Genomic DNA, 16,022 nt, shown 5'->3' with positions numbered 1-16,022 from the left:
TATCCTCAATCTGCGTTACGGATTGAGGATCGTATGACGGTGGATTTCTCTAATAAACTCTGTCTTAAGATCTAGCTAACAGAGATTGAGATTGAGCAATTCCGAGCCAACTGGAAAGAATCACTAATCATTAAAGTGCTGGGAAGGAGGGTGACCGATGTAGTACTCAAGCATCGTCTACAACAGATTTGGGCACGAATGGTAGCTTCTCACTGACAGACCTGCCCAATGACTTTTTCATTATGAAATTTATAGCACAGGAGGACACGGACTTTGCATTATATGGTGGACCATGGATGGTTCAAGGTCATTACTTGACCATGCGGGAATGGGCCCCCAATTTCTAGCCAAAAGAAGCTAAGATTGAGAGAGTGGCGGTCTGGGCTCAAGTCCTCAATTCGCCAATAGAGTACCAAAATGTAGTTGTCCGGAGAAGGATGGGGTTTGGCTTGCGTAGACCGATTAAAATTGATCACAACATGGTGGATTTAGCTAGGGCAACTTTGCTCGTATTTGCGTTGAAGTGAATACCGATGAACCATTGTGCTTGACTGTGGAGCTCTTGTCAAAGGTCTATAACAATGAATATGAGGGCCATAACCATCTCTGTTTTAATTGTGGCAAAATTGGACATCGATGCGAAAATTGCAACGATGAGATTGATGGAGGTATTCGTGCTGATGCAACGATACAGGATGATTCGACTAGGTCAGAGAAGGCGACTGATGCACCAATTCAGCATCCGGAAGAACCCCAACCGACAGCTGCTGGTGCAATTTCAGCATATGGCCCATGGATGATCATAAAGAGTAAGTCAAGCAAATCAAGGGACTTTTCTAAGAATAGGTGTGTAGGAGTTTGAAGTTTAGCACAAAATAAGGGGAAATCTCTTACCAGATCATGTTATGACATTTTGGGCAATGATGATATTCTTGAAGACTCATATGATATTTTGGTGTGAAACTTTCCTAGGGAGGAACATACTCGGATTTCACTAAATGAGAAGCATAATTCAAGGAGAATCGGGTCTCGACTTGAACCCATAATGACCTTTAATACCCAGGCTCTTGAAGTGGGCCAGCCAAGTTCACACGTGAGGGAGCATAAAAAACAATAGACCAAGCCCATAAATAAGGGGCATGCAGTAGTGATCGATTTACAATGCCCTTCAAGACTTATTCTAGCTGGTGTCACTTTTGAAAAGCAAAAGGATATTCCAACCACATCAGTGCTTGGGGTGAGAGGCCAAAGTCCCGCGAAGAACATGCAATTAGGAAACAATGTTGATGTGGCTGATGTATCACAACATGAGGATATAGCCCTTGACAATCACAAAAGTGAAGTGGAGATTGATAAATATAAGTCGAACCTCGACTTGGACTCGAACTCGGATCCAGACTCGGAACTGGAACCTGTTGAAAAGAACTCTTTGAAGTAAGCGTTTGATTCAGGTATAGGAGATATGTTGGTTGTGGTGGAGGGCTTAGGAAATTTTGATAAGGAAGTTATTCCTGAGATAGCTGAAGCGCTCGTGTCCATGGACACGTCCTTGGTTGGGGAACTACAGCCCAAGAAGGCTTGACAAGCTGTATGCCTCGATCGCTCCAATTTATATTATCTGTTTTAATGCGGATTTTCACTTGGAACTGTAGTAGTGCAGGGAAGGACCACTTTAAGCGTGTGGCTCGTGAGTATATAAGGGAGGCGCGGCTGGATGTAGTGATTCTATAAGAACCTCGAATTAGCGGGACTACTGCTGATAATGTCATCATAAGCTTTCGAGAATTTTCGTTGACTAGAATTGAAGCCCAAGGGTTCTCATGGGGAATATGAGTTTGGGGGAATTTGATGTCGGTAATTGGATCAAACATCTCGAAGTATTCTCAGGCCCTCCACTTCAAAGTTTCTTAGGGAGGGAGATGGCAATCGTGGGTTACAGTTGTTTATGGCCATTACACATAGTAGATACGATGAGGTCTATGGGAGGAACTTCATCGCATATCAATGGTTGTAACGGATGAATGGGTTGTCGTGGGGGATTTTCATGAGATAGCGACAATAGAGAGGAAAACATAAGGGCTCTTATCAACACGATGGCTTGCTTGAAATTTCGAGAGGTACTCAGGTAATTGTGACCTTTTGGATGTTGGCAGCATTGGGTCGAAGTTTAGTTGGAAGGGTCCTATTGTAGGCAATTATGATCGCATTTTTACGCGGCTTGATATAGCAGTGTGTAATAGGTGTTGGCATACTCGATTTCTTGATGCAATTGTGAGAGTTCTCAAGCGACTTAAGTCAGACCACCATTCGTTGCTTGTTGAATTTTGAGAGACGCTGCTTCATCGAATAAATACCAAGCCATTCCGACACATTGAGGCGTGGCAGTGCCTAGAGTTTCCAAAATTCATTGTTGTGCCTTGACCGAATATTATGGCACTAAGTATGGGTCTGGAACCATTCAAAGAGGACCTACTGAAATGGAACAAAGAATCCTTTGGTAATATCCAATGAAGGAAATCGAAACTTCTTCCGCAGTTTAGGGGCATCCAAAGGGCCTAGCAAAGGGGGCACAATCTTTTCCTTCAACACCTCAATGTTGAACTCAAGACAGAGCTAGAGGAGATTTTGACGCAACATGAGTTGTTATGGTTCCAAAAATCACGCAGTGAGTGGGTGCAATTCGGTGACCGTAACACGAGATATTTTCAGTTGAAAACCATTATAAAGAGGAAGGCTATTCGTGTCGAAAGAATAAAGATAGGAAGTGGAGAGTGGTGTTATGATGATGGTATCCTTAGGTCTTTTGTGTCAGATTACTTCAGAAATTTTTATTCTGAACATATCCAACAGACTAGACCACTGCTTGGGTCTTCTTTTTCTATGGTAGAGACTCACAGGCTTGAGCAGCTAAGTTTCCCAGTGTCGGTTGATGAGACCATGAGAGCATTGTGGACCATGTATCCTTTTAAGGCTCCGGGTTCGGATGGTTTTCACGCTTTCTTCAATCAAGCTAAATGGCAAGTCATGGAGAAGCAGGTTATGGATCTTGTTTGAGAGGCATTCCAGGGGAAGAGAGTGCCTTGGGAGAGTAACAAAACATTAGTTGTCCTCGTTCCCAAGGTGGCCCAACTGGAAGTCATACACAACTTTAGGCCTATTAGTCTATATAATGTATCTTACAAGCTAATAATCAAGATCATAGCAAATCACATGCGTCCGTTTATGTCCTCATGGGTAGCTTCGAACCAAGCGAGCTTTGTTCCTGTAAGGCATATCCAAGACAATATAATTGTGGCGCAGGAGATCATCCATATTATGTAATCCTTGCGGAGAAAAAAGGGCTTCGTGGCAGTGAAAGTGGATCTCAAGAAGACATATGACAACCTTGCTTAAAACTTCATTGATGATACTATTCGTATTGTTGGCATTCCACATGACCTACGACTTGTGATTATGAATTGCATAACTTCTCCAACAATGCAAATCCTATAGAACGGTGAACCTTCCGATGCTTTTTCAATGGGTTGAGGAGTTCACCAAGGGTGTGCTTTGTCGTCACATATTTTTGTTCTTTGCATCGAACGATTGGGTCATCATCGCAAATATGGTTCAACAAGGAAAGTGGAAGCCAATTCGAGTAGGACGTAATGGCCCGAAGGTGTCTCACCTTATGTTTGCGGATGATTTGCGACTTTTACGCAGAGGCCTCGATAGAGTAGATGTTGTGTATCAAGGAGGCCATAAAAGACTTTTTGTGATGCATCGGGGCAGAGAGTGAGCATTGAGAAAATGGTATGGTTTTTCTCTAAGAATGTTAAGGAGCCTATTCGACGTCAAATGCAAAGTTGTAGCTCATTTGTGATTGTAAAGGATCTTGGTAGATATCTTGAAGTACCTTTATTGCACGAGATGGTGACAAAGCAAACATACTATAGAGTTGTTCATAAAGTTAAATCACGGCTTACAGGATGGTCGGCAACCACTTTATCGATGGCGGGCAGGGTAATGCTAGTCAAATCGATTCTCACTTCCATTCCGACTTACAATATGTAGTCTACTAGAATTCCTATTGGTATTTTAAATGAGATATAGCGTCTTTATCAAGACTTTGTCTGGGGGCATTCATTTGAACGAACGAAGTTCCACCTTGTTAGTTCGGAAAATCACTCAACCATAGGCTCGAGGAGGCTTGGGTATTTTTCGACTCAAAGAGCACAACAAGGCCTTTCTTGCTAAGATGTGTTGGGGATCGCTTGCTAACAGAAATGCTATGGGCACAGGTTCTACTCCACAAATATGGCGATATTGATTTTAGGAGTCCGAACTTTGTACGTAATAATAAAGCTTCATGGCTATGGAATTCTTTATGTGATATATGACCAAAGATTTCATAGGTTGTGGGCTGGTCGATAGGTTCAAGAACCACAACTCGCTTTTGGAGGGATTGCTGGGTCCCTGGTATTGGTGCTCTCATCGAACTAGCCATGGTTAGAATACCTAATGAAGAGTTGACATCCTTATAAATGATGTTGCAGAACAAGGAAAGGGGTAGAATTGGAATTTGTTTTCGAATTTTCTTCCTCACAGTGCTATTTTGCGCATAGCGAGTTTCCGATTCGTCACTCAGAGAGGGGCCTTGATAAGCCTTTTATGAGACTGACGACAAGGGGTTCTTTTACAGTAAAATATGCTTATAACTTGCTCTTACGTGATGCTTTTGATGATGAGAGGCGTCTATGGAGGTTTAATGGGCATGGAAGGGCCCGCAACGAATATGACATTTCTTATAGTTGGTAGGTCACAGGAGACTCCTCACAAACGAAGCTTGTTTTCACCAAGGCTTGGGTGGTTTCAGAGTGTGTCCAATTTGCAACTTGGTTGATGAATCGATCCTACATGTATTGCGGGACTGTCCTTATATGAATGCAACTTAAAACTATTTGATTCCAACAGGCATGTTGCACTCTTTCTTCAATGACAATGTCGAGCAATGGTTAATTCGAAATCTCTCCTTTGGAACGCCAGTCTCAGACAACCTATCATGGGCTATTGTCTTTGGAGTTGGATGTTGGTTGGCGTGGAGATGGCAAAACAAAACGATATTTGATTTGAACTTTGTTCGGCCGTTAGACTGTTTGACCGTCATTTACAAAGTTACTGCAAGTTTTGCTCGAGCAAGCTCATCAATCGAGGATCCTATGCCTCATAGAAATGAGGAGTGGTGAGATGTAGGATGGATTAGGTCGAGCCTTGGTTGGACAAAACTTAACATGGATGGAGCGTCCAAAGGAAATCTGGGAAGGGTGGGAATGTGTGGTTTACTAAGATATGACCAGGGTGGTTGGGTTGAAGACTTTGCCCGACACTTGGGAATTACTTCTTCTCTATCAGCCAAACTTTGGGCCGCAAAATCAAGTGTAGAAATGGCATGGGACATGGGTCTAACGATGATAATCCTTGAGCTCGACTCCGAATAGGTAATGGGTTTCATTTGGTCTCCACATCGTCATGGCTACAGTAATGGAGCTTTGCTTCAAGATATAAGGTCCCTGATCAATCGGAGCTGGCTAGTAGTTGTGGAACATACTCTTCATAAAGGGAACACCTGTGTAGATTGGCTAGCGAACTATGGATTTTCTCTTTTGCTTGGAAAGCATAGATTGAACTCTTGCCCAGCTGGGCTTCACTTTTTGTTGTTTGGAGATGTTATAGGGGTTATCATGCATCGCTCACGTATCACTTAATTTATTTTATTAATAAAATCGGGCTTAATTCACCCAAAAAAATAATTATATGTTTAGGAATAACTTACCGAAAATTAAATGTTTAGGGATAATTGTAATCAACCATAAAAATTGAAGAACGGGGGAATAGTTCAATGTCTCACGCTAAAGCTAACATTTTCTCGACCCGGCCCAGTAAACAAATTAATTCCCGAGGGATATATTATAAGATTAATAATAATAAAATAAAATTCACGAACATCATCATAATATATAAAAGTCAAGACACGAGATGTAGTTGTACCATGTAAGACAAAACATAAATACTCGGTTTTATCTTGATTGGCCTTTCAATTCCGATTATATGAATCCTTACTATATTTTATTTGTGATTTATTGAACTTTTTTTTATTTATATCCGTATTAATTGTATGTAATAATATATAGTTAAATAATTTTTTGAAAAACTCAAAGTTTTCTTCATAATCGAAAAAGAGTCATTGAAATATGTAATATTCTTTCATGTTGATGGTGCTAAATATCTTATAAATAGTAGATATATAATTCTACTCACGATAAATTTTCCAACATCCTAACCTCTATATTTATGTGATACCTCTTGCTCTTTATACGTAGATATATATTATGTTATTATTATCTTTTAATATATATATATATATATGTATGTATATATATGTTATTCCATAAGACTAGAGAAGTATTTTTTGTCATCATATTCATTCTTCAAACCTCATTTACAATCTGTAATGTTTAGATACATAATAGTCGTAGAATCTATAATTTTGGTAATTTTGTGTGTATCTATATTCATTCAAGAAATTACCCATATTCATGTTATATATGTTGATTATTTATTTTTAGTCATTTGACGAGAAATTATCACGCAATACGTGGATATATCAACAAGTTTATTTAATTTGATATTGCATGAATAAATTAAACTGCACTCTTAGGTCCCCATAATTTTCTTTTTTGCACTCACTTTGCATTTTTTTTTACATGTTGATATATATATATATATATATATACATGCCATCCCATAGTTAGCTATACATATAATCTCAGTATGAACGCAAAGAAAATCTATCTTCTTTTAAACCTCTTCTCGACAACACCACGAAAAAAGCCATTGAATTTTGTAGCAATTAATAGTCCTTTTATTATTATTTTTTGGGGGGTAAATTGAAGCAGTACTCTTAGGATTTGAGGATTAGTCTTCGGTTGAATAAAAAAGTAATAAAGACACAAATGTCTGCCATTGTCATGTACGATAAATTATTTTTCTTTCATAATAAGCACAAAATTAAAAACTACGCAATTGAAACCGGATCCGATAAACACACGTATATATATATAGATATATATGTTGAATCCGATTTTCAACCTTCCCCTTAACTAGTAATAGACGCAAAGACATAAAATGAATGCATGCAGAGCTCCTACAATGTGATCGAATTACCCGTATGGCATTTATATATATTTCTTTTTATTTATAAAAATAAGATATATGATGCGTACTAAGTCCATTAGTCTCTCTTGTAACCGAAAAAAAAAATATAATTATATATGAGAAATATTCATTTCAGTTGCAAGTGATATTGAAAATTATTAAATAAATTATTAGTATATATATTTTGCGGGGTGATGGGGATGGGGTGGGGACGGTGATTCCCTTATGTTGTGGAATGTCTATTTGGTCTTGTATTTTTACTTTGTTGTCGCAAGATTTAATTACTTTTCATTACCTTGAAAAACTCATTCTCTAATTATCCAAGCATCTATTTACGAGCCATCGCATACATTGGAAGGACTCGCAATTATATATATATATATATATAATTGATTTGTAATAGCACGCATGAATTAGTCGAGATTTATTAAATTTTTAAATATTAAGGTTCACATCGAAAAAAAAAAAAACCTCAAACGGTAACATGCTGGAGTTTTATGTTTAATAGTCAAGCCATCGGTGAAAGTAGTAGATCGATAATTTCTTTTAGGTGTGAAAGCTATGATACACAAGGCAATGACAATGCAATGCGATTATTATCGTTTATTGAGGGCGGCCAATCAAATTGGTCTCCCCAAAAAGTCGATTCCTTTGCTTCCACCTTAAGCCATTTTCACCCAATTAGAATCCGACTTTATAGGGTTTACCTAATTGGTAATTATTTGGTAGCTCCTTCTTTTCCTCCTTTGGATGAGGGTTATGGGATGCTATGCCCTTTGGCCCATGAATATGTTCTTTTTTCCTATTTTGTTCCATCAAAGGTTCATGCCCCATCATTTAATAGCCCACAAATAGGGTAAGTAATAACTAAGTGGCCTACCAGTGGTAAGGTACGTACCCTTCCCTTCAATTAGCACAGCACTAAAAAATAAAATAAAATGTAGAGGCGATTAGTAAATGTCGGGCCTGGAGTACGTACACGAAGGACGATTCACACGCCCAGATTTCACTCGGGATTTACATGCACCTTATTAAGATCGTGGAGGTACAAACTTTTGTGAACTGAAAGTCAAGGCTATGCTCGATAGGAAAACATAACATGAAAAATTTTGCTATTTCCAAAGTAGATTTTTTTTTTTAAGTATGATTCTATGCTAACAGTCAAGTTCGATCTGAGAGGTTAGGCTAAAGAATTAAAAGCTGATCACAATCATGTATTATTATTTCTTGCTAAAAAATTATAACTTTCAACTTGAAACACAGTTCCTTCTGTTTTGGATTCTAGGATGCCGGGCAAATAAGAATAGAATTCCCAATGATTGGTGAATTAATTGTACAGAATTGCCATGTATAATACAAGTCCCTCTCCTCATAGATAACATGGTGCTAACTCTATAATATATGTATATAGAGTTTAATTTGAAGCCACGATGCTACAAGTCAAAAGGTATTTTTTCCACCTAATAAATTTCTGATAAAACTTATTTCTGATATTCCATAATCTCTTCTAATTATAGCAAATTAACAAGGTTCCATTGTCACCTCTTTCTCTCGGGGTATTATTATTATTATTATTATTATTCGTCGTTAAGCTCAAGTGTTGCACGGGATAGAACGTTAAAAAGAAAAATTCCAAGCACGGCAAAAATGAGAGCGAAAAAGTAACATAAGATTGAGGATCTAGTAATCAACAGTCAGAGAAGAACCTAAACAACTCATTTTCAAGAACAATCATCAATCAATAACTATATGCATCCAATAACAAGCGGAACACAAAGGGATGGCAAAAACTAATAATTTACATAGAGAACTTGCGAATTAGTACAAAAAAGATGAAAAATGGAGTTTGGTAGATCTATATTTTCATATTTGAGATCGAGAATCAAAAGTAAAAAAATTGAACAACTCGCATTCATATCTAATAGTAAACGTACTTTTTGAGAGTTTATATCTAATGGCAGTAATTTTCTTTTATAGTTGAATGAATCACATTTTATGTGTGGTAGGTTCTATTTATAACAATTCACATTTATAAAAATATTATCTAATTTATTTTTTGAAAAGTAAATTTGATTCATATCTATAATGAATAGGATCTAATTTATTATTCGAAAAGTAAATATGATTTTATGCGATTTATATGGATAACATATCTTTTGAAATGCAAAAATGATTTATATTAATTCACAAAATGAATGAGGTATATTAATTTAAATCTATAAATATGTCATAAAAATTTAAAATTTTAAAATCAGCAGTGCGTTTTAAAAATATCAAAAAATTGAGAAAATAACGATCGGTGCCACAAAGTTATATTATATCTCTTAAAAATTAAAAATTTAAAAAATTATTTTTAAAAGAAACCTTAAAAAATTGCGAAAATAATGAACGATTTCACAAATCTCTATCTATATATTTTTAAAATTTTTAATTTTTTTAAGAAAAACTTCAAAAAATCGAAAAAATTTTATTTAGCAACGGAGCAGTTTGAGGCCATCTGGACGGGCCCCACCATATTCTTACTTTTATATATATATATATATATATATATAGATATAGAAATAGGTTATTATTATTATTACTACTATTATTATTAGGGAAAATAACTCAAATAATCACAAACTTTTCATTTTTTTTACGTTTTACCACAAACTTGTAAACCGTTACACCATCTACCATCTATTCGTCATTCCCGTCACACTTGTTGATGTGGCAGACTGACGGTGCTAAGTTGGCCTTAACAGAGCTGAGTTGGCTTATGGAGATAGGCCAATTGGACCCCAAATTGCTCACACCTCTCTTCCTCTTCTTCCTCCTCCTTCTTCAACCTCTTCGTCGAAAAGCTTTTCATCGCCATAGATCTGAAGTTCAACAATGCACAGATCAACCCTCGTCCTTTCTTCTGCTTATCTCACCGGGGACCATCCCCAGGGAGCTCGAAGAGCACTGAGTCGGCAAAGCAAAAGAGATCGTTCCTTTCCTCTCTCTTTTCCGGCGAAAGCTACCGTTCTCGGGCTTTCGCTTTACCATTTTCCTTCCCTTTATCGCCTTACATCCCACCACTATGTTTTTGTTCCTCATTTATCTTCTTTATCCGTTCATCTCTGTTCTTTTGGTTCATCCTTCCCCTTCCTTCACCCCCTGCTGCTTTTTCCATACACTCCCTTCACGCTCGGCTCACTGTGGCTCTGTTTCTGATCCAACAATCCCCCCACGTTCCTCCTCTGCTTTCTCCTTTTTCTCTCTCTGCGAGAAAGCTTGTTAATCTGCATTCAAATGGCCTCATTGGTTCAGTCCCGGATATGCTCTGAACCTCGAGTTTGTACAAGCTCCATCTGTCTCTGCCTCTGCCCCTTGCCTCTCCTTTCTTCTGCACCCACCAACTGAGATTAAAACTGATCAACACGGGGCGAAAGTCTCCGGGGGAGTGACTCCGATTCCTCCACGCCGTGGGCTTAGAGCTTTCGTTTTGATTCCACCCCAACTGTTGAGACGATAATGCCCGCCTATAACTATAAACAGCAGGGAGTTGACGGAAGGGCAAATGAGGATCAACAACAGCTTAGCAGCGATCGAGGAGAAGGAATGAGGTGGAGATGATGGTGACAGTCGCGGGCAGAAGAAGGACAGGAGGAGGCAGCGGCAGACCAAGGAAAGAAGGAGAAGTAAACAGCAAGGAAAGGACGACATGGACTATGAAGATGGGGCTGTAGCGGGGTAGCAGGTTGGAGGACACGAGAGAAAGATGATGATCGAGATGAGAATGAATAGCCCTAATCTCTGCTTCGAGACCCCCACAGGTCCTTGTTGATGCCCCCTCCAGAGTCATCCATCTGCTTCGAGATCTCCATGGGTCCTTGTTGATGCTTCCTTTATCTGTAGCGAGCTCCACATTTGCTCAGCCTCGTAACCTGTCCATGCCTCGTAATCGTGTGGCCGGAGCAGTTCCATGCCCTGCTGCTCATGAACTACAGCGGCAACCTGTCCCTGATCGACCTCAAGTACAACTGGCCCAACGTCCGCAACTTCAACATCATCCGGGACCAGCTCTCGACCTCCCTCTACCACGACCTCGGGGGAACAACGAAACCTCCTTCTTCTACAGGCTCGACCCAGCTCCGAGCAGCTGCTCCGTGCAGCTCGAGGTAGGCATCCTCCGCCCCAACTGGCTCGACGGCGCCACGTAACTTGGCCAGCGCCGAGTCAACGACTTCCTCTGCAATGTCCGGGAGAAGGTTGATTTCATCTGGTACTACGAACATGTCGCTACGAAATGCCCCGTTCAGTGGCTCTTCTACACAGGCAGGCAGGACGGATTGATTTCAAATGCCAAGTCATTACTGCTGTTCTGAGGAAAGGATTAAGGAGAAAAGAAGGTGAAGTGGGGTAGAGCAAATTGACGATTTTGTCCACAAATGGACAGGAGAGAAAAAGTAGGAATGGAGGGCAAGCAAGTCATTTCATGTTATCGGGTTCTACTAAGCCAACTCACTCATACATACAAATGGACACATAAGCTGCTGTTAGCCACGTCAACTCCGTCAGTTAGCCACATCATCAAGCTTGGCGGAATAACGAACAGATTGTAGATGGTATAACGATTTACGAGTTTGTGTATATTTCACAGAAAAAAGGATTTGTGGTAAAACGTAGAAAAAATTGGAAAGTTCGTGATTGTTTGAGTAATTTTCCCTTATTATTATTATTGTTGTTGTTGTTGTTGTTGTTGTTGACGTAGTCAGAGACATACCCGTTCTATGAGCAGAAAGTTTAAAATATATTACAAATAACATAATTATATATTGATAAAATAAAATCTAATTTTAGTTAAAGTTCAATATAAAAAAGAATAAATTGTGAAAGGGGAGAGAAAAAAAGAGGCAAAGTGAATGGAGTGAAAGAGGAGAGAAAATTGCAGAAGAAGTGCTAGTGAATTAGTAGAGGGGATATTTGAATTTACTAAAACACTGTTAAACAACGTTAAATATAATGGCTTGTAATGAATTATGTTATTTTAGAATGGACAATAATAGTAAAGATAACCTTTCTCGGTTTTTTATTAATGTTATTCATCATATATATATATATATATATATAAATATTGATATATATCTTGTATTGTTATTTGAGAGAAATCTTAATACTGCAATCGTTGTAGTATTTATTTTTAATGTGTTACCTTATTAAAAAATGCTAATTCATAATTTTCTTACTTTCGAGGAACTAATTGAAAGAAAAAAAATTCTTGAAAAAGAAATTATCATTTTAAATTTTTATTATTGGTGATCGCATGACGTTTGTCTTAACTCTCAAGTTAAATTACATGAAAACCTAAACTAGTCGATCTCAAGAGTTGAATTTAGATATAAACGCAAAAACATTCTTTCACTCGCTTCTTTCGGGCAGGAGTACTACTAATAATAATCTATATTAATTAATTCACAAGGGGATCTAGAGAGGGAGAGAAGAATTGGTTTGTTGGACTTGGAAGGAAAAAAATATTCAATCAGTGTTATTTATTCATTATAATGAGTAATTATCTGTAAAAATATATATAAGTGAAAGTCTGTAAAGCCATTGCATGCACTATTTATCACTTACGTACATTTTTATTAAACGTTATTTGGTCAAGCAATTGAATAATACGCATCGAATATTTATTGGGGTTGGAAGACATTGAAGACTGTGAGCGAGCGAGTGAGTGTGCAGGAGGGGAGGGGAGGGGAGGGGAGGGGAGGGGAGGGAAGGGTGGTGGGTCCCAGTGAACAGGGTTCTCTCTCCCTCCGAAGCCTTATTACCGGCGTCCTATAAATAGCAGCCCCCACTGCCCACTCTTTCCTCCATGGCCATAAGCACAACACTCCCATCCATTATTACTTTACGTTGAGAAGAAGAGAGAAAACAGAATCTTCAATCTTCACCGAGGCATTTCACCGAACATCTCCGCAACAACGCACCTCAGTGGTCTCCTTGCAGACCTCTGTTGGATGCTGTTTGTTGCCTTTCCTACCTACATCAGGTATGGTATCTATCTTCATGATCACTTATTAATTACCATGTTTTCTTGTCATTCTCCATCAGAGAACAATTCTGCTGAACCCATCAGTTCCCTTTTTTGAATTGTGGTGTTTTTGTTTACTCGAAAGGCATTTCTTTCAGCTTCAGCATGCATGGCGAAAAACAATCTGGGTTTTGCCTCAATTCAATCAAACTTTGGATAGAAATAGGCGGTCATGAATGAGTCAGCGAAGAAAGTCTTCTGATTGACTCTGATTTTTGATTGAATGATAGGGTTGAGGAGGAGATCCAGGATCGAGGTTCTTGAGCTCTTCTGAGCTACCTACATACGCTCCGAGTGTCCACCTCTTTGTAAGTGGTGTTGTATTGATTGGTTAGTCCGGCATACTGACATATGTAGCAAAAGAAAACTTGCTCATTTGGTCGCGAGGTCGGATCACATCTGATGCTCTATCCATCCTTGGCACTTTGGTTCCTTTTCTCACCCGTCTCTCGTTGATTTTCTTACAGTTCAAAGGACATCTCTCTTAACCCGGGAGGGAGATGTCAGCTATGCTAAGCAAGAGCCTCCCCCTATCATCCAACTTCACCATGGATGAAGAGGCCAAGGCAAGTGAGAAGCAGGGCATTGTGTCCATTCTCGGGTCCGACTTTGAGAAAACCAATGCTACTACTCCTTCTCTACGCCGAACTTTATCAGCTGACATGTCCTCCAAGAAGTGGCTGGCACAGAATGGATTCTCTTCTGTCAAGAAGATCCCATCATCCCACGAGCTTCTTGCTTCCATTAGCGATTCCTCTTCGACTTCCTCTGATGACGACGAGGAGCATCAGGAATACCTGGAGAGGAAGGATCTCAATGAGAAGGAGCGGCTCGATATTTGGAACTCCATCCGGGAGGCAAAGATGAAGAAGGATCAAGAGCCTGAGAAGACCAATGAACCGACCAGTTGGATCTCGATTCTGTCCCAAAAGGTTGAGGATTCAAAATTGCTTCCTCCCCCTTATGTTCATCCTCTCGTGAAGAGATCAGCAAGCACTCTGAGCGAGAAGAGTCTCGAGATATGCACTGAGAGTCTTGGGTCTGAGACTGGCTCTGACGGTTTCTCTTCCTATCCACCGTCAGAGGCCGAAGATGCAGAAGATGAAAAGGCAGAAGAGAACCTTCCAGAGAGAGCGAAGCAGATGCTCGGTAAGGATGAGTATGGTCTGCCACCTGTAAAGTCAAAACATTACTTGGGTTCCAAGAAGGCAGTGCAGTCTCGGTCTTTCCCTCCTCCTCTCCCTTCCCTCTCTCGAGGGAACGGAGCTTCCCTGTCAATGAGATCGAGCCGAAACAATGGAAGGCTAGTTCTTGAGGCCATCTCTGTTTCTTCACAGAACTACTTTCAAGCCGAAAGACGCGAGGGTCGGCTGATCCTGACCTTTGTGAACCGCTCTTCTACTCTCGATCAAGAAGTTGAGAATGTGGAAACACTTGAAGAGGAGAAGAAACCAGTCATGGAGCTCGATGAAGAATCTGTTGTTTTCAATGAGAAGTGTGATGACGAAGAGAATGCAAATGAAGAAGAGGTGGAAGAGCTGGAGGAGGCAGAGGAAGGGAAGGAGACTCCTAAGCTTGATATCTCCTATGGTGCCAAGGAAACCGCGTTTTCCATTGAAAAAGCACCGAACATGTCGGGTGCTGTGACGAATCTCCATAAGTTAGCACTACTGATGAATAAGCCGATTGGGTTACCTAACAGGAATCCCAAGTGGGCGAGCAAGTTCAATGAAGTTGTTAGTAAGTACACTGAGGCTGCAAAAGGGGAAGAGGAGCCCATCTCACTTGAGCAGTCACACCCTCTGCAGCCCCAAGTGGCCCGGATGATTCCAACCCCACCTACAAAGGCAAACTCTTCGTTCAATGCCTACGAGTACTTCTGGCGGACCAAACCGACCACAACTTCCTATGTCAACACAATAACCAAACAGCCCTCGTTGTCCCTCAAGAATTACAGCAACAACTGCACCAGACCCATGAATTCATCGGGGCTAAATGAGATCTACCATGCCGGCGCTCCTGTAGTGAAGAGCTGCAATGAGCCGAGGAGGTCTTTATTTTTTTGGGAGCCAAATTGCATAGCCACCTCATGATGCAAGATGACTCCAACTTTCTTATCCCATTGTTGATTAACATCCTCAACCATTTACTGTTAGTTACTGGTGTATCTCTGGTCATTGCCTGCTTCCACCCTTTGCTTGGAGTGTCAGTCTGTGCAGTCAAATAAAAGAAGTGAGAGGGAGTGAGAGAGGGAGATGATATTTGCTTTGATGTAGGATATCAAAGTTATTTAAGAAGAGAGATAAATGCTATATAATATTATATATATATATATATATATATGATATGATTATAATTACTGAAGCCCCCTTTATTTTTTTTCTTGTTGAAATGAAAGCCTAACAGAATTCTTGCAATCATCTCTGATTTGTTGTACAGTCTTCCCTGTCCCTGGCAACTCGGTGATGTCCCTTTTCTCCTTTATATCTTTTGCAATGCCTGGCCAATGGTGTTCGTGTAGTGGTTCCTGTTGGGTGGCCCGATTCAATCATTATGTTGGGAAAACAATTTGAGACCGATTTTCCATGTTCCATTATCTGCCTTTTTGGTCTGTGTCTCTCTCAAGCTTTCTGTAGTGTGATGGAGATTACTCATCTAATGAGGCAAATTTCCAAGCAACTGCCTTAACAAAAGCTTACTCGATCATGTTCTTGTATCTTAGCAAACTATCTTTTTGCAGAAGGAACTACACGTGACATAAATTACT

The 16,022-nt window shown here is 39.7% G+C and overlaps 1 protein-coding gene and 1 pseudogene across 2 annotated transcripts; both read left to right on the top strand.

The window, feature by feature from the left end:
• Positions 1 to 10,882: 10,882 nt before the first annotated feature.
• LOC116187727 lies at positions 10,883 to 11,880 on the top strand (annotated as a pseudogene).
• Positions 11,881 to 12,892: 1,012 nt separating this feature from the next.
• LOC116188105 (protein FAF-like, chloroplastic) lies at positions 12,893 to 15,846 on the top strand. 2 transcript variants are annotated; one of them, XM_031517252.1, is made up of 3 exons: positions 12,893 to 13,213; positions 13,486 to 13,563; positions 13,723 to 15,846. In XM_031517252.1, exon 3 carries the CDS (start codon positions 13,756 to 13,758, stop codon positions 15,346 to 15,348), a length of 1,593 nt encoding a protein of 530 aa, XP_031373112.1. In that variant the 5' UTR covers positions 12,893 to 13,213; positions 13,486 to 13,563; positions 13,723 to 13,755; the 3' UTR covers positions 15,349 to 15,846. The 2 variants fall into 2 exon arrangements, with proteins under 2 accessions (XP_031373112.1, XP_031373113.1); XM_031517253.1 differs by lacking the exon at positions 13,486 to 13,563 and having other exon boundaries at positions 12,926 to 13,213.
• The last annotated feature ends 176 nt before the right edge of the window (positions 15,847 to 16,022 follow it).

Source organism: Punica granatum, chromosome 8 (assembly GCF_007655135.1).
Source record: "Punica granatum isolate Tunisia-2019 chromosome 8, ASM765513v2, whole genome shotgun sequence".
NCBI lineage: Eukaryota > Viridiplantae > Streptophyta > Magnoliopsida > Myrtales > Lythraceae > Punica > Punica granatum.
This window is presented reverse-complemented; position numbering and strand designations above follow the sequence as displayed.

Bases quoted from the DNA above. Each gene is read 5' to 3' on its own strand.
- LOC116188105 (XM_031517252.1), top strand. From the start codon at position 13,756: ATGTCAGCTATGCTAAGCAAGAGCCTCCCCCTATCATCCAACTTCACC.